Source organism: Schistocerca piceifrons, chromosome 7 (assembly GCF_021461385.2).
Source record: "Schistocerca piceifrons isolate TAMUIC-IGC-003096 chromosome 7, iqSchPice1.1, whole genome shotgun sequence".
Taxonomy (NCBI): domain Eukaryota; kingdom Metazoa; phylum Arthropoda; class Insecta; order Orthoptera; family Acrididae; genus Schistocerca; species Schistocerca piceifrons.
Genome location: NC_060144.1, coordinates 5,752,862 through 5,779,700, shown reverse-complemented (window position 1 = coordinate 5,779,700; position 26,839 = coordinate 5,752,862). Strand labels below are relative to the sequence as shown.

Sequence of the window (26,839 nt, the reverse complement as noted above, 5' to 3'; positions counted from 1 at the left end):
AATCATCAATGAAAACGCGCCTAGTTTGTTTGTCTGAGTGTATAGAAGGTGCTGCAAAGGCGCTTTTGTAATACATATCTTGTAACATACATTAAAATGAAAAATCTAATATCCTCACAACAAAATGAAACCACAGCACACACGAGTATAAAGCTACATTATTCACGGGAGAGAAACAGACTTACCAGAATTCGTTTGAATAAAGCATTTTCTTTGGGAGGTAAGGGATTACTTGAAGGCATTTCCAACTTCTCTCTAAACCCGGTAAATATATTTTTCTCACCAAAACCTCGTGGCTCAAATCCAAGATGGCGTTTGCGGTCACGTGACTTCAAATCTGAAAGTGCGAGCGAAAAATCAAAGCATCTGAACACGGCATGGGACTTTTGCTCTTATACACATGTTCTTTATTAAACCAAACCCTTCCCGTGTTACAAGCTTACTGTTATATGTCGTGCATTTACACCGGAGACGTCTTATGCCAGTGTGTAAAGTCTATGCTTTTTCTTTCTCTCTTTATCGACCAATATCCAGTTTGCTTTCTGCACAAACTAGTATGGAAGTGGTGTGTATCTTGTGAAATACGTATGCCCTGTGATGTCTGAAATTGTGTTCGTATGCAAACACAGTTTGTTGTATTTTCAAGCAAGAGTAATGTATACACGAACTGCTCATCGATAGTGCCTCGTTAATGTACAGGAGACTTGTGATTGTCAAGTTATCATGGCGTAACGTGAAGCTGTTAGTTTTTAATAGTCAATAAGTGTAACAAGAAGTATTTTGTGGCAGTGATACGTGTGTGTGTGTGTGTGTGTGTGTGTGTGAATATAGGCCGAAATTTGTGTGATCTGATAAGAGCAGACGCAGTCAGTACACAACATTAACGTGGCTTGCTTCAGTACGTGGTATTAATTGTGTCTTAACTGCAGACCTTGGAACTGATAACTCATTTCCTTAAATTAACCTCGCCGTATATGTAAATATAAAATTTTGTCGCCGACGTAACCGATATTAAGCGCATTTGGAGACTTCTTTTAGAAGCAATATAAAGTGAATGACAGCACGCAGCAAGGATTTTAAGCATTAAGTGTCACCTGTGCCAACCGCTTTAAACAGTTGCGAATTTAATTCGCAGCAATTTAGTGTTTAGCACATGAAGTTAAACGAGGCTTTCTTTCTATCAAAGGTGACCATTTGTTTCATTAACAGATTTGTAGTTTTCCTTAAATTGTTTACAGCAACGAAAGTAATGAACTTGTCACATTTTTCTGAGGGCTGCTTGAAACACATTAAATCTCAACGTGGATTATTTTTGTGTAGTATCTAAAGTCTGTCATTCAACATCCTCTGCTACGTAAAGGTTGCCTGTAGACTTTGCCGTCCATTATGGCCTTCATTGATAAAACGCCCATGAGCCTCATGCACATTTTCCCCTGACATTTACTCGCCTCCTACAAGCTCTCATCTTACACCATTTAATCCCCAGATACATTCGCTTGTTTCCTTGCCTATCCTAGTAATTCCCAACACACATCCCTCTGTGCTCACTGTCAAGTTTTGGATAGTCTCATCTAATGACCACATCTCACCACTAAAACTTAAAACTAATGAGGCACACCAGTTACAAACTTTCCGTTTCAGCTTTGAAATCCCTTTAGTTTGTAATTATTTAAAGCTCCAGATTATTACAATCTACCTACTTTGGCCAGCAGAACATCCTTTACTGAAAATGTTTGTAACTTTTGGTATTGACTATTTACATTTTTTATTTGTGCATGTTCTGTATCTCCATATTGCATTCTGTCTGGGTGCACACAGAATTTTGTAGGGTAAGGTGTCCTAAATATGACACAAAATGTGTTTTCATTTTTTAAAGAAAAAAAGTACCTGAAGGGAAAGAAGTATATGAAAGACAATGTTAGCTGCTTTAAAATGGCACTGTGTTTAATTATTTAGAGCTGCAAATCTAAAACAAAAATAAATAAAACACTGTATCATTTTTTTGGACTGAAAATCTTAAATATGATACGACTGGTTCAAAATATGATCCACATGACATATTCCTAAGTACAATGAAGATATGAGACTGAGGTCTTAAAAATGATATAGAGCATACAGAAAATGATAGGCTACCTAAGTATAACTGGGAGTTTTCTTTCACAGATTTTTTAAGGATATTTATGGCATGAAATGAACGTTTGTGTCAACTACAAAAACTTCTTTATTTGTTTCTTCTATTTTTGACATCATTAAGTTAAGCTACAATGAGTAGAAACTGTTTACAATTATACTTGATATATTGACACTGATACAAAAATAACAAATGCACAAAAGAGAATCACTGTCTTATTTTTGTTTTTTCATGAACATCAACAGGACCGTTAAACACAAAACAGATTCCTTGTCTGATATTTCCAAAACCAGCAGCAATATGAAGAATTGCCAATTTCCCTATCACATCACTCTTACTAATCAGAAATGTCTTATTCATTTAATTTAAAAACTGTTTTGTCCTTGTCTACAGACTCTAGAGCCATAACTTCAAGATTATTTTCTAAAAATTTTTGAATGGTGCACACATACCTATAGCTGTAATAATTTCTCTTCCCTCTTTGAAATGTAGCCAAAATATAATCTCCTTCAGTTACATGTGCTGGATTAGTCATTACAACAGGATCTGGTGTGGATTCTTCTAACAGATTTACATCATCAAGGCTGTCGTCACTCTTCGAACAGTTGTCGGAATCTGAATCGGTCTCCTTAGGCCTACTCTTTTGTGTATTTGCAGTAGTTTTGGCTGTAGGCATAACTTTCCTATTCTTCTGCTTTTGGCTTAGGCCTAATCCTTTGTTGTTTGGAGGCTTTTCTTTTTCGGCAATGAGTTTGCTGTGTTCTTCTGAAGTTATTACTTGTGACGTTGGGTTGATGCGACTACATGTGGTCACATGTTTCTCAGTTTCTTTTATTCTCTGAAGGAACTTGCTGATGATTCTCTGCTGCAAACAGGGGCTACACAAATTTTTGCAGAACCACTGGCTTCAACTTCACCGCCAACAGAGCAAGACAACTGGGTGTTCTTTTCTGAAATGCTGAGGTCTGGCTCACTGATATTTGTGGATTTGTTTGTGTCAGTTTTGTTTTGGATATTATATCTGTGTAATTTTTCAGGATCCAGTTGATGAATAGGATACTGTGACCTGTCATATGGGCAGATTCCTGTGTTCTTGAAGCCTGATATTATGTTTTTAGGTTTCAAAGCATCTGTCCATACTTTACACACAACCTCCACAAAATCTGATTTAGATGGTTTTCTCTGATTGCTTTTTTCGCCATTAAATCAACTCAGTATTCCAAGTGTCCTTAAAAGGCTTGAAGCAACACTTGTCTAAAGGTTGCAGCTGGTCAGTTGTATGTGGGAGCAGCTTCACAATTGCAATTCTCTCATTCCTTGCTTTTTCAATTACTGTGGGATCTAAATGACTGAAGTAGCTAGAAAAGATTAATGACCTCATGAAACCATTAACAGCAGTTGAATAAAATGTGCCAGATAAATCACGTGCTCCCTTCCAGGAGCTCCATAGGTGCACTCCCTCAAAAATGAAAGTGGTGGAAGAGCCCTGCCTGCAGCTGACACACAAGCAAGCACTGTTGTATTGCCTTTTCCAGAACCGTGAATATCCCAGAAAAACTTCTAACCAATACCTCCAACAGCTCGTATCCTGGAAGGATCAGCTGAAAAGTATGTCTCATCCAAATTCCATATATTGGCTGGTTTATCTTTGATGTCCAGCTCTTCCAATATTGCTTCTAATTTATCATAGAAATCATAAATAATAAAAGGATCACTTGTAGCTTTTCTACAATTCATTTCAAGAGCTTCCAGCTTCTTCAGTGTTAATGAATTTCGCAAACAGAAATGTCTGAACCACTTTGAACCAGGTTTTCCATCTTTAAAATGAGTGGTCAAACCATTTTGTTCCACAAAGTCTTGAACAACCAGCAACACTTCAGCTCTTGTCATTGGAAATCCCTATTTAGCAAGTGTCTTCAAGTGATTAGATAAAGTTGTTTCTTGATCTGCTGTCAACTCTGTTTTCCTACCTTGCACACCTGAGTGAGTACCATGTACCCTTCTGTGCGGGAACATTTTATCCATTTTATATTTCAATGCTACCTGCCGGTGTGAAGCTCTATCTTTCACCCCATTTATAGCTGAAGAAATATCTTCCTTACTATATGGCCATCCTTTTTTCTTATGTGAAGGTGCCATACTGTTCCTGTCATGACCCAAAATATTCCAGTTTAATATTATATAATATTGGCATAAAATAAATTTAAGAACAGTTGGGGCCTATTTTAGATGAAACCTATACTTAGGCCTACCTGTAAAAGTGACCTGAGAGGAATAGCAATACACCACTAACTCAAAACTGTAGCACAGTCTATATCCCTGCTACTGCTTTTGCTGCACTGATTTCAACAATAGCATGAAATATATCAACAACTACTGCTGCATCATTGCCCTAACAACAATAGCAAGAAATACAGCACAACTGCTGCATTATTGCCAATTGCAGCAAGTAACACACATTTCAGTGAACAGAATGGCATGATTTAAAAAAAAAAAAGTGTACTACCACTTTTAGGAAACTGCTGTATCACATTTAGGAATAATATTGGCCATTTATTAACTAACTCCATGTAATAAATGTGAAGGTAATGAATAATCCACCAGACAGAGCACATCTTTCTGTCTATGTAATCCATATTTGGTGGGTACAGAATCAATATTTCCAAGATTGTGGCAAATGATGTAGAACTGTCACATTTATTTTCGATTTGAAAAATGGTGACTGACTAAATTATTTTTTACGTCACTGCTGAGTTTATACTGGAAAAACAAAATATAACTGGCCATTCCCAAAGAACATCAGCATAAATGATAGTAGGAACATCTGTGATAAGTACAGTTTTCTTATGAATAGACTGGATGTACCATTTTTTGGAAAATTTTTGCTGTATCAGTTTTAGGACACCTTACATAGGAGATGTGGTGCAAGTACGTCCTGGTGTCTTAAGGTACTACTGTAACTTTTATTAATATTATTAATAAACTTTTCAGTCCATTTTGTATGTCAGCTGTTTATGCTCCAGATACTAAAATCTGTTTTAAAGACAGGTCTCACATTAAAACAGAATCAGGACAACATAAGCATGCAACTTTTTCCATTTAGGTATGGAACATACTCAGTGCCCAAAAAACGCAACTTGTATAATGGCTTATGCATATACAGTTGTTTTCTTGGTAAAAAGTGTCTACAAGTGCTAATTCCGAGTGCAACCAGAAATAGACCCAGTGTAACAAAGGGGTGGTAAATTGTTGCAGTAAACCAACAGTGGGGCACAGCTATAATCTAAATGCCTAAAATATTTTTCTAGAATATTTTCACATTTCTAGCATGTATTTTTAATTAAAAGTATCTCAATCCCACCAAAGAGGAAAAATATATCTAAAAACAAAGATGATGTGACTTACCAAATGAAAGTGCTGGCAGGTCGACAGACACACAAACAAACACAAACATACACACAAAATTCAAGCTTTCGCAACAAACTGTTGCCTCATCAGGAAAGAGGGAAGGAGAGGGAAAGACGAAAGGATGTGGGTTTTAAGGGAGAGGGTAAAGGGTCATTCCAATCCCGGGAGCGGAAAGACTTACCTTAGGGGGAAAAAAGGACGGGTATACACTCGCGCGCACACACACACATATCCATCCACACATATACAGACACAAGCAGACATATTTAAAGACCGTCTTTAAATATGTCTGCTTGTGTCTGTATATGTGTGGATGGATATGTGTGTGTGTGCGCGCGAGTGTATACCCATCCTTTTTTCCCCCTAAGGTAAGTCTTTCCGCTCCCGGGATTGGAATGACTCTTTACCCTCTCCCTTAAAACCCACATCCTTTCGTCTTTCCCTCTCCTTCCATCTTTCCTGATGAGGCAACAGTTTGTTGCGAAAGCTTGAATTTTGTGTGTATGTTTGTGTGTCTGTCGACCTGCCAACACTTTCATTTGGTAAGTCGCATCATCTTTGTTTTTAGATATATTTTTCCTACGTGGAATGTTTCCCTCTATTATAATCAATCCCACCAAAGATAATCAACATTAAAAGAAGTAAAATAAATATACAGGGAGTCCCAAGAGGAATGGTCAGTATTCAGTGGTGTGGTAGGAACAATCATTGGAAGAAGAAAAAAAAATAGTGAACATGTGCTTTTAACCCACTGACTGTTACACACCTAGTTATGGATGTTTCACTGCCAGGCGGGGCATGCCACATTTGGCGTGAGGGTCTGCTATGGCCACGGCCAACCACCTGGTGTCAGGAATACCTTAAGATATATGAGCACTTAATGTTCTGTCATATCCCTGAATATTGACCATTGTTCTTGGAAAACACTGTACTACTAAAATTTGTTTCACAACTAGTAAGCAGACACTTTAATCTGTCAGTTTTAAGTATGTGTTTGGGGGGGGGGGGGGGGGGTTGTTTTGAACTATGGTTGAATGAGATACCAGTAGAGGTCAGTTCCTAACTACCATATTTACGACACTGTCAACCTCAGAAAACAACTTGCTGGAGCGGTTAACAAATGCTGTGTTTTGTGCATTGCTCATTTTCTTATTTTGAAACAAGGGAGGAGAATATCCCTGGTCTATGAGGGTGTTTGAATACAACCCCTACAATATCAGAAGGCATCAGCAAGTCAGTTCTGCTTTTGCCAGGCACAGAACATGGATGTTGGTTGTCAGCCCTGAGGGACGGAGGTTGGGCTTGCACTGCTCCTTTCTCGTAGTCGTAAGTTCTCGTTTGTTCATGCTCGAGGCCAACTGTGATGTTTCAGTGTCAACACTCTACCTAGTTCTGTTTTGGTTTTTAAATACACGTGGTAAAGGAGCAATATCCTGTTGACAGTGATATTAAGCAATGGGGATTGACTTTGATGTACAGTATGTAGTAATAAATGAAAAGCACCAGTTTGCTTTTGTTCTACAATATTACTTTTATTGTTAGCCGGTTTTCGGCTTACAAGGCCATCTTCAGACATTTACTGAATTTCTGCTGTCGTGCCAAAATGTTGTGAAAAATATTTAAGAACAAAACAATTTAATTTAAGAGTGTGGTGTAATGAAGTGAAAAATAATTAAGACATATTGTTCAAAACAACTTTATTTCAGTAATTTAGAAATATTTGCAATATAAACATTGTTTCATCCAGCTGCAGTTCAGCCATACTGAGCTTATTCAGCATCATCCTGACTTTCTCTACCAGGCTGCGTTCAGGTGGTGTCAACATTTCTTCAATCTGAAAATAAATAAATACTGTCAGAGCACTCCTGTATTTAGGTAATCTTAAAGCCAAATACCATGAAAAAACAAATTATTCTCCTAAGCTGTCTCTCATACATTTACAATATAGTGCTCTTAACTCTATCATTTTACATGCTTTAACATTAGGATAGTTATATTTGTGAACCAAATCAGTTTAATATAGTACTGCAAATTAATGATAATTGTTAATTCAATCAAAGAAAATTAGATTCTGGCAGCTACATCCTTCTTAATTTACACCTTGGTTCATTCTACGTCCTTGAAAGTTCAGTACTCTAAATGAGAGGCAGACTTTCAACACAGGGTGGTAGCTGGAGATGGATGGATGAATGGATGGATGGATGGGACATTCCATATCAGAAATTATCATGGAATTAAATATTCAGGGATACACAGTGTCAAAAGTGCGCAACAAAATACCAACTTTCATGCATTACTTATCATCATGGATAACACACCAGTGGCATTTGCACAGAGTTGTCAGTGTTAACAGACAAGCAACATTGTGTCAAACAACCACAGAAATCAATGTGGGATGTACGATGAATGTATCAGTTAGGAGAGCGCAGTGAAATTGGCATTAATGGGTTGTGGCAGCACACAGCCAAAACGAGTACCTTTGCTAACAGCAAAAAATCACCTACTCTGCCTCTCCTGGGTTTCTGATCACATCAGTTCGACCCTCGATGACCGAAAAACTGTGGCCTGGTCAGATGAGTCCTGATTTCAGTTAGAAAGAGCTGATGATAGGGCTCAAGAATGGAGCGGACCCCAATAAGCCATTGACCCAGGTTATCAACAAGGCTATGCAAGCTGGTGATGGCTCCATAATGGTGTGGACTGTGTTTACACAGAATAGAATGGGTCCTCTGGTTCAACTGAACTGGTCACTGACTAGAAATGGTTATGTTTGGCTACTTGGACTCCATTTGCAGACTTTCGTGGATTTCATGTTCCCAAATAAAGACGGAATTTTTATGGATGACAATGTGCCATGTCACTGGGCCACTATTGTACATGACTGGTTTGAAGAACATTTTGGACAATTCGAGCAAATGATTTGGCCACCCAGATTGCCCAAAATGAATCCCATCAAACAACTACGGGACGTAATTGAGAGATAAAATCGTGCTCCAGCGACACTTTCGCAGTTACGAATGGCTGGCTATAGAGGCAGCATCACTCAAAGTTTCTGTCGGGGGCTTCAAAAGACTTGTTTAGTCCATGCCATGTCGAGCGGTTGCACTACGCATGACTTGCCACATCTGTGTGTTTTTGTGAATGGTTTAAGGCAAATGCGGTGATAGTTCCTGGCTGCATTTCATTTTCCATCATCCTAAAACCTGAGCTTGTATTCTCTCTCTAATGACGTTGCCATCAATTAATTACTTTCTAAATTTGTTCACCTATACCAATTGGACAGCAAATGCAAAAATAATGTTGAAGAACTGTGATGTTATATTTTCCCAGCATAGGATGATTTTGAACTATTCTCAGGTATTCAGCAGAAAGGCATCTTCCAGGTGGTGGGATACTTCAGCAAGCTGACTTGATGCGCTATCCTGAAGATCGACTATCTTCTGTTGACCACTGTCATATATATATAAACAGAGATGATGTGACTTACCAAACGAAAGCGCTGGCACGTCGATAGACACACAAATATACACACAAAATTCTAGCTTTCGCAACCAACGGTTGCTTCGTCAGGAAAGAGGGAAGGAGAGGGAAAGACAAAAGGATGTGGGTTTTAAAGGAAAGGGTAAGGAGTCATTCCAATCCTGGGAGCGGAAAGACTTACCTTAGGGGGAAAAAAGGACGGGTATACACTCGCGCATACACACACACACACACACACACACACACACACACATATACAGACACAAGCAGACATATTAAAAGGCAAAGAGTTTGGGCAGAGATGTCAGTCAAGGCGGAAGTGCAGAGGCAAAGATGTAGTTGAATGACAGGTGAGGTATGAGTGGCGGCAACTTGAAATTAGTGGAGATTGAGGCCTGGTGGATAACGGGAAGAGAGGATATATTGAAGTGTAAGTTCCCATCTCCGGAGTTCGGATAGGTTGGTGTTAGTGGGAAGTATCCAGATAACCCGGACGGTGTAACACTGTGCCAAGATGTGCTGGCCGTGCACCAAGGCATGTTTAGCCACAGGGTGATCCTCATTACCAACAAACACTGTCTGCCTGTGTCCATTCATGCGAATGGACAGTTTGTTGCTGGTCATTCCCACATAGAATGCACCACAGTGTAGGCAGGTCAGTTGGTAAATCATGTGGGTGCTTTCACACGTGGCTCTGCCTTTGATCGTGTACACCTTCTGGGTTACAGGACTGGAGTAGGTGGTGGTGGGAGGGTGCATGGGATAGGTTTTACACCGGGGGCGGTTACAAGGGTAGGAGCCAGAGGGTAGGGAAGAAGGTTTGGGGATTCCATAGGGATGAACTAAGATGTTACGAAGGTTAGGTGGACGGCGGAAAGACACTCTTGGTGGAGTGGGGAGGATTTCATGAAGGATGGATCTCATTTCAGGGCAGGATTTGAGGAAGTTGTATCCCTGCTGGAGAGCCACATTCAGAGTCTGATCCAGTCCCGGAAAGTATCCTGTCACAAGTGGGGCACTTTTGTGGTTCTTCTGTGGGAGTTTCTGGGTTTGAGAGGATGAGGAAGTAGCTCTGGTTATTTGCTTCTGTACCAGGTCGGGAGGGTAGTTGCGGGATGCGAAAGCTGTTTTCAGGTTGTTGGTGTAATGGTTCAGGGATTCCGGACTGGAGCAGATTCGTTTGCCACGAAGACCTAGGCTGTACGGAAGGGACCGTTTGATGTGGAATGGGTGGCAGCTGTCATAATGGAGGTACTGTTGCTTGTTGGTGGGTTTGATGTGGACGGACGTGTGAAGCTGGCCATTGGACAGGTGGAGGTCAACGTCAAGGAAAGTGGCATGGGATTTGGAGCAGGACCAGGTGAATCTGAAGGAACCAAAGGAGTTGAGGTTGGAGAGGAAATTCTGGAGTTCTTCTTCACTGTGAGTCCAGATCATGAAGATGTCATCAATAAATCTGTACCAAACTTTGGGTTGGCAGGCCTGGGTAAACAAGAAGGCTTCCTCTAAGCGACCCATGAATAGGTTGGCGTACGAGGGGGCCATCCTGGTATCCATGGCTGTTCCCTTTAATTGTTGGTATGTCTGGCCTTCAAAAGTGAAGAAGTTGTGGGTCAGGATGAAGCTGACTAAGGTAATGAGGAAAGAGGTTTGAGGTAGTGTGGCAGGTGATCGGCGTGAAAGGAAGTGCTCCATCGCAGCGAGGCCCTGGGCGTGCGGGATATTTGTGTATAAGGAAGTGGCATCAATGGTTACAAGGATGGTTTCCGGGGGTAACAGATTGAGTAAGGATTCCAGGCGTTCGAGAAAGTGGTTGGTGTCTTTGAGGAAGGATGGGAGACTGCATGTAATGGGTTGAAGGTGTTGATCTACGTAGGCACAGATACGTTCTGTGGGAGCTTGGTAACCAGCTACAATGGGGCGGCCGGGATGATTGGGTTTGTGAATTTTAGGAAGAAGGTAGAAGGTAGGGGTGTGGGGTGTCGGTGGGGTCAGGAGGTTGAAGAAGTCAGGTGAAAGGTTTTGTAGGGGGCCTAAGGTTCTGAGGATTCCTTGAAGCTCTGTCTGGACATCAGGAATGGGATTACCTTGGCAAACTTTGTATGTGGTGTTGTCTGAAAGATGACGCAGTCCCTCAGCCACATACTCCCGCCGATCAAGTACCACGGTCGTGGAACCCTTGTCCGCCGGAAGAATGACGATGGATCGGTCAGCCTTCAGACCACGGATAGCCTGGGCTTCAGCAGTGGTGATGTTGGGAGCAGGTTTAAGGTTTTTTAAGAAGGATTGAGAGGCAAGGCTGGAAGTCAGAAATTCCTGGAAGGTTTGGAGAGGGTGATTTTGAGGAAGAGGAGGTGGGTCCCGCTGTGACGGAGGACGGAACTGTTCCAGGCAGGGTTCAATTTGGATAGTATCTTGGGGAGTTGGATCATTAGGAGTAGGATTAGGATCATTTTTCTTCGTGGCAAAGTGATCTGGCCTTCACTTTTGAAGGCCAGACATACCAACAATTAAAGGGAACAGCCATGGATACCAGGATGGCCCCCTCGTACGCCAACCTATTCATGGGTCGCTTAGAGGAAGCCTTCTTGTTTACCCAGGCCTGCCAACCCAAAGTTTGGTACAGATTTATTGATGACATCTACATGATCTGGACTCACAGTGAAGAAGAACTCCAGAATTTCCTCTCCAACCTCAACTCCTTTGGTTCCTTCAGATTCACCTGGTCCTACTCCAAATCCCATGCCACTTTCCTTGACGTTGACCTCCACCTGTCCAATGGCCAGCTTCACACGTCCGTCCACATCAAACCCACCAACAAGCAACAGTACCTCCATTATGACAGCTGCCACCCATTCCACATCAAACGGTCCCTTCCCTACAGCCTAGGTCTTCGTGGCAAACGAATCTGCTCCAGTCCGGAATCCCTGAACCATTACACCAACAACCTGAAAACAGCTTTCGCATCCCGCAACTACCCTCCCGACCTGGTACAGAAGCAAATGACCACAGCCACTTCCTCATCCCCTCGAACCCAGAATCCCCCACAGAAGAACCACAAAAGTGCCCCACTTGTGACAGGATACTTTCCGGGACTGGATCAGACTCTGAATGTGGCTCTCCAGCAGGGATACGACTTTCTCAAATCCTGCCCTGAAATGAGATCCATCCTTCATGAAATCCTCCCCACTCCACCAAGAGTGTCTTTCCGCCGTCCACCTAACCTTCGTAACCTGTTAGTTCATCCCTATGAAATCCCCAAACCTTCTTTCCTACCCTCTGGCTCCTACCCTTGTAACCGCCCCCGGTGTAAAACCTATCCCATGCACCCTCCCACCACCACCTACTCCAGTCCTGTAACCCAGAAGGTGTACACGATCAAAGGCAGAGCCACGTGTGAAAGCACCCACATGATTTACCAACTGACCTGCCTACACTGTGGTGCATTCTATGTGAGAATGACCAGCAACAAACTGTCCATTCGCATGAATGGACACAGGCAGACAGTGTTTGTTGGTAATGAGGATCACCCTGTGGCTAAACATGCCTTGGTGCACGGCCAGCACATCTTGGCACAGTGTTACACCGTCCGGGTTATCTGGATACTTCCCACTAACACCAACCCTTCTGAACTCCGGAGATGGGAACTTGCCCTTCAATATATCCTCTCTTCCCATTACCCACCAGGCCTCAACCTCCGCTAATTTCAAGTTGCCGTCGCTCATACCTCACCTGTCATTCAACAACATCTTTGCCTCTGCACTCCCGCCTCGACTGACATCTCTGCCCAAACTCTTTGCCTTTTAATATGTCTGCTTGTGTCTGTATATATATATGTGTGTGTGTGTGTGTGTGTGTGTGTGTGTGTGTGTGTGTGTGTGTGTGTGCGCGCGAGTGTATACCCGTCCTTTTTTCCCCCTAAGGTAAGTCTTTCCGCTCCCAGGATTGGAATGACTCTTTACCCTCTCCTTTAAAACCCACATCCTTTCGTCTTTCCCTCTCCTTCCCTCTTTCCTGACGAAGCAACCGTTGGTTGCGAAAGCTAGAATTTTGTGTGTATATTTGTGTTTGTTTGTGTATCTATCGACGTGCCAGCGCTTTTGTTTGGTAAGTTGGTTGGTTGGTTTGGGGGAAGAGACCAAACAGCGAGGTCATCGGTCTCATCGGGTTGGGGAAGGACGGAGAAGGAAGTCGGCCGTGCCCTTTCAAAGGAACCATCCCGGCATTTGCCTGGAGTGATTTAGGGAAATCACGGAAAACCTAAATCAGGATGGCCGGATGCGGGATTGAACCGTCGTCCTCCCGAATGCGAGTCCAGTGTGCTAGCCACTGCGCCACCTCGCTCGGTGTTTGGTAAGTCACATCATCTTTGTTTTTAGATATATTTTCCCCACGTGGAATGTTTCCCTCTATTTAATGTTCCCTCCCTCCCGCTGTTGATCACAGGGGCAGCTCTGCTGGTTAAGTGGAGATGGAAACACACAGTCAGGACACAATCCACAGTCACCATGCCACTACCTCCAACCTCGGGACACTGCTGGAGCAGAGGCCAAGTGTCTACATAGTGTCGTCTTAGCTCTTCAGCTGGTGTTGCATAATTGGATTTACCCAGGCTGCCACTGAGCTTTGAGCACATAGAGGCTGGACACCAAGCCTTACTTAAATGGAAACCATCTTTTTTATTTATAAACTAATTGTGTGCCTGGATCTCTACAGATTGTTTTAAGATTCATCCCAATGTATATTAATGTAAATAAATCAGTTCTTTACATTAAAGCTGGTTTGAAGACTATAGTGTTAGGGAGGTGCAGGCCCTGTTGGTGATGTTATAACTGGCTTTTTGCTGACATGAAAGCCTATTCACCTGCTCATTTGTGTGAAGTCTATAATTTAACAAAAAATCCGAACAGTAATGCTAAAATACTAGTTTCTCAGCAAGAAATGAAATAATACTCTTTAACAATTCTAAGGGTTGCTTTCTACTGTCCCCTCAACAAACAATGACTTGTCACTTTAGCTGCACGTACTACTTTTCTTACCTTCTTACATCATCTGTTGTTTAGTCTCTAAATCATAAAAGGCCTACATATAATACTGAAACTTATGTCTTTGAGCTGTTGGGAGAATAACACTGAAAATGGAGCTTGCATTTTTTTTTTTAAAATGTGGCATGAATGTGTGACTTGTGTTACAATTCAAGGGCTTGTACGTACCTCGGCTAACTGTTCTGGAGTTGCTCCCTGCTCACGCAAGTTCTGTGTTATGGAGGCAATTCGCTGCTGCTTCTCAATAAGTCTACGATTCTCATTCTTTTCATGCTCCCTGCGTATCATTGCATTGTATGTAGCATGGTAGCACACTTCCAGCATCATTCTTGCCACCTGAAAATTATACACTTATTTAAAGAATAATCTTTCTAAAATAAGGATCATTACAAATTTGTAAGGCAGTTAAGAATCACAATACACTTCATGCCGATAAGTCAAATTTCAAATACTCTCCTCAGCACTGTGTAAGGCATGGCCCAAAAAAGAGAAACCATCTCCACTTAAATGAACACACGTCACCAGAAAGAGATTTTCACTCTGCAGCAGAGTGTGTGCTGATATGAAACTTCCTGGCAGATTAAAACTGTGTGCCACACCGAGTCTCTACCAGTAGAGCTCTTGCCTGCGAAAGGCAAAGGTCCTGAGTTCGAGTCTCAGTCCGGCACACAGTTTTAATCTGCCAGGAAGTTTCATGTCAGCACACACTCTGCTGCAGAGTGAAAATCTCATTCTGGAAACATCACCCCAGGCTGTGGCTAAACCATGTCTCCACAATATCCTTTCTTTCAGGAGTGTTAGTTCTGCAAGGTTCGCAGGAGAGCTTCTGTAAAGTTTGGAAGGTAGGAGACGAGGTATTAGCAGAAGTAAAGCTGTGAGGACGGGGCGTGAGTCGTGCTTTGGTAGCTCCGTTGGTAGAACATATGTCAGTTTGGAGTCCAGCTCTTTTGTGGTGACACAATCTTGACTCTCATCAAGTGGTAAAATAAAGACAGATCAAACAGTGAACCTAATCAGTAATAACTCATACAATAGAGCTGGTGCTTTGGACAGCCATATGAACAATAAATGGAACATAAAAGCTTAGCTTACAAATGCATAACCTGCCACATAACACCTTTGCTATACAGTAAGTGATTATCTTTATTGATTTCATTATTTGTATTCTATCACGAAGAGAAAGACTACATAAAAATTTTTTTTTTTTATCTTATCGTGCTATATAATGAATGCACTGAAAGCTTTTACACCTACAAAACTGGACTGTAATTCACTTTACTACAATGCAAGTAAAAAGCCAAAAACCTTGAAGGAAGCATTACAGTAGCACAACATATGTAACAAAGGAATACAGTAAAGCTCTCATGAATGCCTTTTTTGGATGCTAGTATGCTTTTTACGTTCTCCTTGCTGTGCTCAATGTCTTACTTTGCTACCTAGGTAGCAGAATTCCTCAACTTCATACTTCACGATCACCAATTCTGATAATTTTCTCGCTGTTTTCTTTCTTACTACTTCTCACTACTTTCATCTTTCTTCGATTTACTCTCAGTCTCTACTCTGTAGTTGTGAGAATGTTAATTCTATTCCACACATTCTGTAATACTTCTTCACTGCTCTTGGTCTTCCACTCTTTGTTCTTGTACATATTGTATATTACTCATTTTCACTGCAACTTCTCCCTATTTTTTTTATTTATCTCAGTGTTGTTGTCCCCCCTCTTTCCATGATCCACAAATCCTATGACTGTCTTGATTTTTTCCTTCAGTCTTAATCTCCAAACAATGGAAAATCCAGGATGGAATGTAACAATATTATGAAAGTAAAGTTGCCACTCACTATATAGCGAACATGCTGAGTCGCAGATAGGCACAACATAAGGACTCCCCACCTTTCCTCTGTTCTCCATCTACCCTCCCGACTGCACATAGCTGCCTTACACTCTCTCCACCTCAGCTCCCCAGCAGCACTGCACTGTCCACCACACATACAGTACAATCCCTCACCCTCCCCGCCCCAGCCTCCTCCTTACCCCCAACCAGTCGCCACTCCCATCATGCACTGGTGCTGCTGCTCACAGTGTGGATACAGTTGCCTGAGACTGCAGTCATGTGTGTGTGAGTTGTGTTTGCATGAGTGTATGTGGGTGTGTCAGTTGTATATTTTTGACGAAGGCCTTATGGGCAGAAAGCTTTGTGACAATGTTTTTGTTGTGCTTCTCTCTGACTCAGCATCTCCGCTATATGGTGAGATCTTTAATTTTCTTTTCTGTCTGTGTCGCACCATTCATCCAGAACCATAACTTTACCTTAATGATGATTCAATCACTGTAGTGGAGACATTCGATTCTTAAGACAGGTTTTTGACACCCGATTGACTTGGCTACCTCACCTTCGTCAGCTTAAGCTGAAGTGCTGGCAGCACCTCAATGCCTTCTGCTGCCTGAGTAACACCAACTGGGATGCAGATCGCTCTACGCTGCAGCAGCTCTACACAGCCCTTGTTCAATCACGCCTTGACTATGGGAGTCTGGTTTACGATTCAGCGGTGCCCTCAGCATTGCGTTTACTCGACCCAGTGCACCACTGTGGCATTCACCTAGTGATAGCACCTTTTAGAACGAGTCCAGTGACCAGTGTCCTGGTAAAGCCGGAGTCCATCCATCGAAGGTCAGGTGTGCACTACTGCTCGCCAGTTATGTTGCACATGTTCATAGTTCTCCTGCGCATCTGAATTACAGTCTTCTTTTTTCCAACCATGGCGGTTCATCTCCCACATCGGCAGCCTAGGTCAGGGCTTACGATTGCGGTTTGCGTCCGTTCCTTTCTGTTTGAACTAGAGTCCTTCCCATTACTACTACCACCTCTCCTCAAGGTCCTTCACATACACCTCCATGGTGTAACCTAGGCTGCAGATTCTTCTGGACCTTTCGCATGGCCCTAAGGACTCCGTTAAACCTGTGGCTCTCCGCTATCACTTCTTCTTGATTCTCGACACATACCGGGGCCATGAAGTCGTTTACACCGACGGCTCTATGGCTGATGGTCACGTAGGCTTTGCATATGCTCATGGAGGACATATTGAACAGCACTCCTTGTCAGATGGCTGCAGTGTTTTCACTCCAGAGCTGGCAGCCATATCTTGTGCTCTGAGCACATCCACTCATGCCCTGGCGAGTTTTTTCTCCTCTGTACTGACTCCTTGAGCTGCCTACAAGCTATCGACCAGTGCTACCCTCGCCATCCTTTGGAAGCGTCTTTTCAGGAGTCCACCTATGCCCTGGAACGCTCCTGTCATTCAGAGGTGTTTGTGTGAACCCTGGACACGTCAGAATCACAGGCAATGAACTTGCTGACAGGCTGGCCAAACAGGCTATGCAGAAACCGTTTCTGGAGATGGGCATCTCTGAAACTGACCTGCATTCCGTCTTATGCTGCAGGGTTTCTCGGTTTTGGGAGATGGAATGGCATAACAGTACGCACAAAAACTGCATATCATAAGGGAGACTACGGAAGTGTGGAAGTCTTCCATGCGGTCCTCTCACAGGGAATCAGTTGTCCTCTGCTGGCTCCGCATTGGCCATACATGGCTAATGCATGGTTATCTCCTCCATTGGGATGACCCACCTCAGTGTTGCTGTGGTTCACAAATGATGGTCATCGAGTTTTAGCCACTCTGCGGTGGACTTCTAACTTTCCCAGCACCCTACCTTTGGTGTTGGGCAACACTGCCTCAACTGTAGTTTTACTTTTTATTCTTGAGGGTGGGTTTTATCATTTGATCTAAGTTTTAGCGCATGTCCTTTGTCCCTCTGTGTCCTCCACATAGTGCTTTTACAGTGGACGTTTTAATGTGTTGCAGAGTGGCTGGCTTCTCCTTTTTATTCTCATGGTTAGCCAGCCATGGTAGTCGGCTCTCTTGTTTTGATCTCTTCTGCATGTTTCTTGCATCTCTCTGTGATTTTCTGGTCCGATTTTGTCCATTTTAGTGTTTGTTGCCGTCCTGTCATGCTTGTGGTTTTCTCCTTTCTTCCAGCTGTGTTTTGTATGTCTCGGTTATTTTACTCCCACCCTTGTGGAATTATTTTATTTGGAATGAGGGACCAATGACCTCTTTTAAACCAACCAAGCAACTTCACTGAGCCCCCACTGTATCTAGACTGAGCCTTAGCACTTCCATTTTCAGATCCTCTAATGCTCCTACCATGTCCAAACTTCAGACACTCCAAGTCATGAATGTTATTCCTTTGTTGGTTATTCCCTCTTTTTCTCCTGATCAGCTCCTTCTTGGCAGTCCCTCCTGGTTATCTGAATGGGAGACAAGTTTGGAATCTTTAGCCAATGTAGAGATCATGACACTTTTTTTATTACAGGCTACATTCTGTGAATATACGTTTTGTATCTTTAATGCAGTGGTTTCCGTGGCCTTCTACACCCTCATACCATTAATCTGACTTTTAGAGACAGTTTTCCACCCTGATGGTAAAAAGAGTGTCCTGAACCTCTGTCCGCTCCTTCACCCTCTTTGACAAGACCATTCTCAGAACAAGGGTGACCTTCTGGCAGGTGGTGACCTGGCAGAAGTCTTCAGCCACCATTGCTGATGATTTTTTACTGAAGATTTAAGCAGTAACAAGGTTCAAATCCAAGACAATTTGACTAGTATTCAAAGCCAACACCTCTGGACCATGGTTTCATTTCCCGTTCAACATTTATTTAATCTTTCAGTACCTTTTGACACCTCTAAGGACATCAGCCTCCACCTAATTCACCATCAGGTTCCAGACTTCAATAAATATTAAACCATGTTCAATTAGTCATGATAGAATTTTGCCTTTAGGAAAAACAAGCCACTAAAAAATAGAGATCTCAAAAGCAACTCTAAAAATAATATGGACTGATTTTAAAATAATTAACAACTTGAGGTTTCACATGTTTACTTACTTTCTTCAAGAATTTAAAGTAAGGTAAAGGCAACATATAGGATTCCTCCCAGACAGGAAAGGTCTACTGTGCAATATTCCAATGATGTTAACAACACTGAATGGATAATTTGTTAAGAACAGAAAGAAATAGCAGTTAGCTGACAAGGCATATGCAGCGATGGGAAGTGACCACTACAGACTGCTAGCCCTCAGTGTGATTTTAATTATGTTTTTCAAGAACAAAAAGCATAAATAATGAACAAAAGTGCTTAAGGGTAACCAGTCACTGCAAACACTTATAACAGATCAGAAAGAGCTTTCAAACCTTTAATGCCTTTTTTAGTCTGTATTCTGTGAACAGACATTTTCCATTCTTACAACAAGCTGGTTATGGATTTTAAGTTTTGATCCATATTTTTAAAACTTCAGTTGCTAAGTCCCACTAAAGATATATTTTCCCTTCAATGTCAATCTATAACAGTTTTTGCTTTTGTAATGTCTTATTCTGCAAAAGTCAAAATTTCATGTCCCACAAAGTTGCATTTTGACTGATCTTGTTGCAGTGTAGACAGCTGGAGCATCGAAATTTATTGTTTGCAGCACCTCCAAAAGATTAATTTGCTAACTGTTAAGATATTCTACAAAACAAGCGCTCAACCTGTCTTGATGTGAAGTAATTGTTACCTGTTGCAGCAGCAAACCTTGAAAAAGATCAAATTGATGCAATTTATTCACCTGGTTTAGGTCTATATGAAACAGAAAAAATGTCTTATTTGGCTGATTTGTAGACATTGTCTTGCGCAGTTCTTGCATTTGTATAAAATTTTCTTGCAACAGTCGATATGTGTACAGTTTAGCTTCTTTTGCTGGGATCATCACCAACTGTTGTATTTGTTCTTGTTCCACGAACTCCTTTGCTCTAACCAACCTGAAATAATTCAATACAATTTCAAGTAAATTTTTTATTCGTTATGTAAGGATGACTTTATTTTACATTATGTGATACAATCAAACTGCAAAAATGATTAAATGAAGCTCAACAATATCACAACTGTGTGTACTTATTACACACAGTGGAAAAAAGGGGACAACTGGTAAACTGACATGGATTTGGAAGGGGGGGGGGGGGGGGTTGTTACCGAACTATGTGATATCTGTGATCAGACCCAAATATATTTGAAAATTTTCAATGTAGTTCTATAATTTCATAGAACAGGCATCACATACTTGCCGCCCCCCCCCCCCGGAAAAAAAGATCCTGATTTACAAAAGTGGACATCTACATCTGCATTCTGCAAACCACTGTCAAATGCATGGCAGTGGGTATGTTCTATTGCAGCATTTATTAAGGTTTCTTCACATTCCATTCACATATGGAGCATGGAAAGAATGCTTGTTTAAATGGCACTGTGTGTGCTGTAATTAATCTAATCTCATGAAAATGATGTGCTTCCATCACACAATCTTCTCCACTCACTTCCATGGGATAAGCATTGGAGACTGCCCAATTTGTATGTGTGTGACTCAACATGAGGTGATTTTTTTCATATTTTTTCATGTGAGTAATTTCATGATCAGTAAGTAAATTTGTGCAAGAGACTTAGCAAATTGAAACACCAAACTTCCACAAATATTTATCAGTATCCTCAGGCAACAGTGCCATATGTGCATATTTCTTAATATTTATCTTCTGGTAAATCACTACAGGCCAATATCACTTTCTCATCGTCTGCAAAGCCTTTTAATGTATAATTCTGACTAATCTCTAACCACTGGTGGAAGTGGAACTTTTATCTGAGCATATGGGTTTTTCAAAACCACCTGTTCCTTGGAACAGCACATCAGACCTTTTTTTTTTGGGGGGGGGGGGGGGGGGAATGGTGTTTTAAGCAAACCAATAAGGAAACTAGAATAGCAATCTTTACATTTCCTGTAAACTGCTGTAAATGGAGAAAAGGAACTCAACTTTGGGATTTCAAATTGTAACATGAGGAAAAAATAGTACCATTGGAAAGCGCGCTCAAAATTTAACATGATTTGTCTAAACTGTGCTTGCTTTCCCTTGACTAGCACCACAAGCTAGATTTAACTCCCCCTCGTTATTACTTTTGGGAGGGGGGGGGGGACTGTGTATCTACTGTTCCCTACAATTCAGGATGACATAAAAGCCTGTTGGTTGCTGAAATACAAAGAGATACTTCAGGGCTCTCAAAATGCTTACATGTTAAAAATGTTTCTGCCATATTCTATTGCTATAAATCAAATAAAAAAAATATTTTTCTCATAATTTCTTATAAGTGATAAAACTGCAAATAAATTTTAATCAGTGGTCAAATAACTTGCAGAAAGGCAGCCTGGGGATGTTGTCATAAATATTTTGACAGGAGCACATCCTGCAGTTTTATTATTATTATTATTATTATTATTATTATTATTATTATTTATTTTATGGCCTTCATTGGACCACTGTAGTCAAAAATACAAAGTTCTAAACAAGTTGTTACACATGGATACACGTTGGTTCGACAATAACTTAATATATTTAGGTAATATAATTATTAGAGGCTATTCTTATATGAAAAGTGTTTTGCTCTTTTGTCTGCCCAATATTTCTTCATTCTTTCAGATATTTTCTTTCTTTCTTCATCTGAGACAACTCTTCCTGTACTCCTTTTATTGATTTTCATTTGTAGTCTGGTTTGCGGGTCTTGCAGTATTCTGGTTTTCTCTGTCTTGTTTTTTAGGTCATCTACTGTAATTTGAAGTTCTTTTATATCTTCCTTAATTTCTGTGATCCATTTAATGTCGCTCTTGCTATTCCACAATTTTTGTATTATTTTTTTACTAATTCTGTTTTCTGGAGTTCTCATCAGATGTCCAAAGAATGAGATGCGTTTCTTCCTGATTGTGCTCATGACTGGTTCTATTTTCTTATATACTGTTTCATTTGATGCTATTCTCCAATGTCCATTTATTTTATACTGTTTATCTATACATGTCCTAATTATTCCTCTTTCTATTTTTAGTATTCTGTCAATTTCTGCTGTATTAGTTGTTTTGAAGATAGTTTCAGCTGCATACGTTATTTCTGGTTGTGTAACTGTTTTATAGTGTTTTAATTTTGCATCTATAGATAGGCTTTTTTTGTTGTATGTAGTTTTGGTAATGTAATTTGCATAGTTCAGTTTTTTTATTCTATTTTGCCATGATGGCTTCTCATTTAGATTGTATGTTATTATTTCGCCTAAATATTTAAATTAATCAACAATTTTGATTTCCTGTTCTCCTATTGTAATTTTGTTTGCAAGTGGTGGATCAGTTAGCATAATCTCCGTTTTTTCAAATGATATTCTAAGGCCTACTTTCTCTGCTATTTCTTGTAGTGATTTCACTTGTTGCCTGTCTTCTTGAATGGTGTTGGCTAGGAGAGCAAGATCATCAGCGAATCCCAAGCAGTTTAAGCTAATATCAGCTTTTGCACTTCCAATTCTTATCCTCTTTGGATTGTCCTTGTACCATTCTCTCATTATGTATTCCAGTGCACAGTTGAAAAGTAATGGTGATAGGCAGTCACCTTGTCTTAAGCCTGTTTTTATGAGGAAAGGTTCCGAAATTTCTCCTCTAAACTTCACTTTTGATTTGGTGTTGGTTAGAGTGAGTTGTATTATTTTAATTAGTTTTGGATGGAGTCCTAGACTTCTTAAAATTTTTAATACTGAAGGTCTGTGGAGACAGTCATATGCCTTCTTAAAATCTACAAATGTTATTGCCAGAGGTTTGTTCCATTTCTTGTAGTATGCCATAATCAATTTTAAACTAATTATCTGCTCTGCACAGCTTCTCCATGGTCTGAAACCTCCCTGATATTCCCCTAACTCCTGTTCTAATTGCTCCTTGATTCTTTCATATAGGATCTTGGATAGAATTTTATATGTGCAATCTAGGAGAGAGATTCCTCTGTAGTTGTCTGGGTTGCTCTTATCTCCCTTTTTGTGTAGTGGGTGGGTGATAGCTGTGGTCCAATGTTTGGGAAATTGTTCTGTTACCCAAATTTTTGTTAGAGCCGTGTGTAAGGAGGTCTTGACTGGGTCACTTGCATATTTCCACATTTCAACAAAAACCTGATCTTCTCCACATGCCTTATAATTTTTTTGTTCTTTAAGAATTTCTTCTACTTCTTGGAAAGTTGGAGGGTCTAGTTTGTTAGGTTTGGTTTTTATTGGGGTATTTATGTTGATTTGTAAGGGTTCTTTGGGTTCCTCACAATTCAGAAGTTTGTAAAATGCTTTTGCCATGATTTCTGCATTTTCCTTGTTACTGTGTGTCATTCTTCCATCTTCATCTTTCAGTATTAGTGTAGGGGCCTCATATTGTTGTAGTTGTTTCCCAAAGATTTTGTAGTAGTTCCTGGAGTTGGTTTTATGATAATTACCTTCTATAGACTTTATAATATCTTTATGAAATCCTCTCTTGATTCTTCTAATATTTTGAGTGAATTTTTTTCTTTCATTTTTTAGGTTGATGGCCTTTTTTTCAGTTTTGTGTGTTTGAAACTTTAACCATGCTTGGTGTCTATCTTCATGGAATTTGTCACATTCTGATGTCTACCATGCATGTTTCCTTCGTGGGTTCAAGGGAGCTAGATTCTCTGCTTCTTTCTTAAGATTAGGCACTAGTTGTTCTAGATCATTTGTTAATTTGATGGTTTGTGTTATTTGTTGGTACTTATTATTTTTAATTAGCTGATGTGGGTCAAACCACCTTTTTATTTTATTAGTTTTCCGGTCCTCTTCTTTAACAGTGTGAATTTGATTTTAATTTTAACCATATAATGGTCTGAGCCTGTGTCTACTCCTCTCAGTACTTTAACATTGTGGATCTACATATGAAAATTTTTGTCCATACAGACATGGTCTAGCTGCCACTCGCCCTTCCTCCAGTCTGGATGTTTCCATATTTTAAGTTTACTTGGCTTCCTCTTAAAGTATGTTGATTTAGATATAAGGTTGTGTTCTCTGCAGAGTTCTACAAGTCTTTGACCGTTTTTGTTTGTAAATTTATGTGGACTCCATTTTCCAATTATATCTTTATATTTCCTTTCTTTTCCCAACTGAGCATTGAAATCTCCCAATAAGATTTTTACATTCTTTTTATTTACCCTGTTCACAGTTTGTTCTAGAAGGTCCCAAAATTTATCTACCTCTTCCTTTGTTTTTGTTAGACAATTTTTTTCATTTGTTGGGGCATGAGCATTTATTATTGTATAGGTTTTATTCATTGTTTTAAAGCTTAGAGTCGCAATTCTTGGTGATACTGCTTGGAAATCCGTTACTGAATCTATTATTTTTATGTTTACTAAAAACCATGTTCCAAACTGGGGACATTGTTTCATTGCCCTCGGTCCTGGTTTCCCATTATAAATTCTGTATCCTTGTGATTCGAATGGGTCCTCTGTGGTGTTTCTCATTTCTTGGATCCCTGTTATTAAAATTTTTTTGTTTATTTAGTTCATCTGTGAGCTCCTTGAGTTTTCCGGTCTGAAGTAGTGAGTTTATGTTGTGTGTTGCTATATAATTTATTTGCTCATGTTTAATCTTCTTTTTGTGTTTTAGTGTGCATTTGGATGGTTGCAAATGCTCCGATTCGTTGCTGTCTTCTAGTTGACTACCCACCGAATCCGATGTAGCCTTTTCCTGCCTTTTTGAGCAGGACGGTGGAATTTTTTTCCTAAAAGACCTTTCCATTTTTGACTGTCGAAGGTTGTCAACCTTAGCTGGAGCAAGCTCCGATTTACAACTCCGGTTGTTAACCGCAGAGGGTGTGTTTGGTCCGCGAGAGCTATTTTATTTCACTCAAGTCCGCCAGGAAACCGGTGAGGACTTCCCTATCCGCCAACTGGGACGCGCCACGTAGGAGTATCACCTCTCCTCCTACTATGACAGCATAGTAGGTTCGTGGCATCCTGCAGTTTACTAGGCATAACTGCAGCAAGCAAGAGCTGTGCAAAAGTTTTGGATTCCCTTGTGCACTGCTTACTTGCTATGCCTCGAAAATGATAGGGTGTGCTTGTGTCCAAATACCGACTGTTGTCACCCGGCTGCATTACCGAAGTCATTTGAACACTGTATACATCAGGAGATAATCAGGTCTCTTAATTTTATTCAGACTTAATTGTGAACAAAAATTTTCCCCTCACTGCAGTATGAAAAGGGATGTTCATTATTCTTCTTCCATTACCCACTGTTCAGATCGTCAGCTCCAGGAAAAATTTTCTGATATAATCGAAATACTGTAAAATAAATAAAAAATAAATTTTTGACAAAAAGTTCAATTTTGAGACATCTTTTCATTTGTAGTAATTTTTTTGTCCATTTGAAATTCTGAAGTTGAGGTCATTTTCTCCATTTTCCAATAATCTCCAGGCAATGTATGGTTCATCAATCTGTTGCCCTTATCAGGTTGCCTACAACACACATCACAAAAGAAGAAGAAGATTGAACATACTTTTTCGAGAAAAATGCCTTTATTCTGTTCAGAGAGCAGGTATGAATAAGAATGTAACAGATGGGACATTTGTTGATCTTACAGCTGCATATGACAAAATACAACATAGAATCTTATTTAGTAAACTCTTCAGAGTAGTTGGTGTATAGAATCATATTATTTTTCTTTCTTTTCTTTTCTAATATATAAGCTATATGTAAACTGAATGAGCTATAAACCAAAGACACCGCCAAAAGTAAATTAACGGGTTGTTTTGGGGCAAGGATAATGTTTTGACACATTCTTAAATATCTGTATGAAACAAAGTAAGAAAAACACTCTTCAATTTATTAATTCATGTACCTTCACCCCTCTGTTTTGGGAAGTGGTAGCATACAGACGTATGCTTGCATCCATCATACCAGCATTGTTAAAAGTGTGTATTTTAACTGTTCATTAAAAGTATTATAAAAGGTTATTAAAAAAGTAATATTTATTTCCACAGTTATAAGTTCAACTCCTAGCTGTTCATGCCGCCGAGATACTGCATCAAGAGGTTCAGTGCGAACAAGCATTCCTGCATAGACATTGTCACGCTCAAGACTAAAACACAATGGAATTAATGTGAGGGTAATGACTCAGACTTGAGGGGCACCTATTGAACTTTGTTTACATATATTAAAAATATTGTGCTTCGTGTGTTTAAGAACTTACAGACAGATTGACAATTTCAATGGTTGTGATTATTTGGTACCACACACTAGTGGAAGCAGCAGTTGACCTTGAATGTAATGATATTCAAGGTCTGTTGATGTTGGCATCAGTTAGAATATGCCCAAGATTGTGCACAGATTCATAAATTACCTTCAAAATTTTCTCCAATCAATTTTTGCAATTATTAATACATTTCCACATCTCTATTCTTTAGGAATGATAATCTTACCAAAATAATTTTTAATCTTATTAAGTAATAGAAAACTATTGACTTTCGGAATAAGCACAACAGTCGGAGAGATCAGAGAAACAGGTTACCTCAAGAAGTGTGCTCTGCTCTATTGTTTAACGTACAAGCAATGGCCAATCTTGTCCTCTCGAAGGCTGTAGCACTGGCAAAATATTGTACAGTAAAAAAATTAATTAATTAAGCTGTAGCTAAAATTCCTTTATGTTTGCGAGTGTAAGAACTGATGTGCTTTTACATTAAGTACAATTTTTTTTCTTTGATTTTGTGAAGTATGGTATGGCATGTAAATAAATAAACCTGTTGCAAGCCATTGTACATCCAGAAGGTAATTTCACAATATTGCTCCAAAATGAATTGCTTTATATGCTTTATCCTTTCCCTTTCTCCTGCTCAATCTAAAATAA

At 40.2% G+C, this 26,839-nt stretch overlaps 1 protein-coding gene and 1 long non-coding RNA gene across 3 annotated transcripts in view; one reads left to right on the top strand and one right to left on the bottom strand.

Annotated features, from left to right (window-relative positions):
• Positions 1-434: 434 nt before the first annotated feature.
• On the top strand, positions 435-26,750 carry LOC124804680. The gene is made up of 2 exons (XR_007017368.1): positions 435-565; positions 25,977-26,750. It is a non-coding gene; the product is annotated as an uncharacterized LOC124804680 (long non-coding RNA).
• The window catches only part of LOC124804679 (DNA-directed RNA polymerase III subunit RPC3), a 112,927-nt gene continuing 93,309 nt past the window's right edge, over positions 7,222-26,839 (bottom strand). For both annotated transcript variants that reach the window (XM_047264927.1, XM_047264925.1), the window contains exons 7-9: positions 19,724-19,916; positions 14,233-14,400; positions 7,222-7,373 (exon numbers count right to left, since the gene is read on the bottom strand). In XM_047264927.1, coding sequence (XP_047120883.1) covers positions 7,242-7,373; positions 14,233-14,400; positions 19,724-19,916 — 493 coding nt within the window. In that variant the 3' untranslated portion in view covers positions 7,222-7,241. The remainder of the gene's footprint in view (positions 7,374-14,232; positions 14,401-19,723; positions 19,917-26,839) is intronic.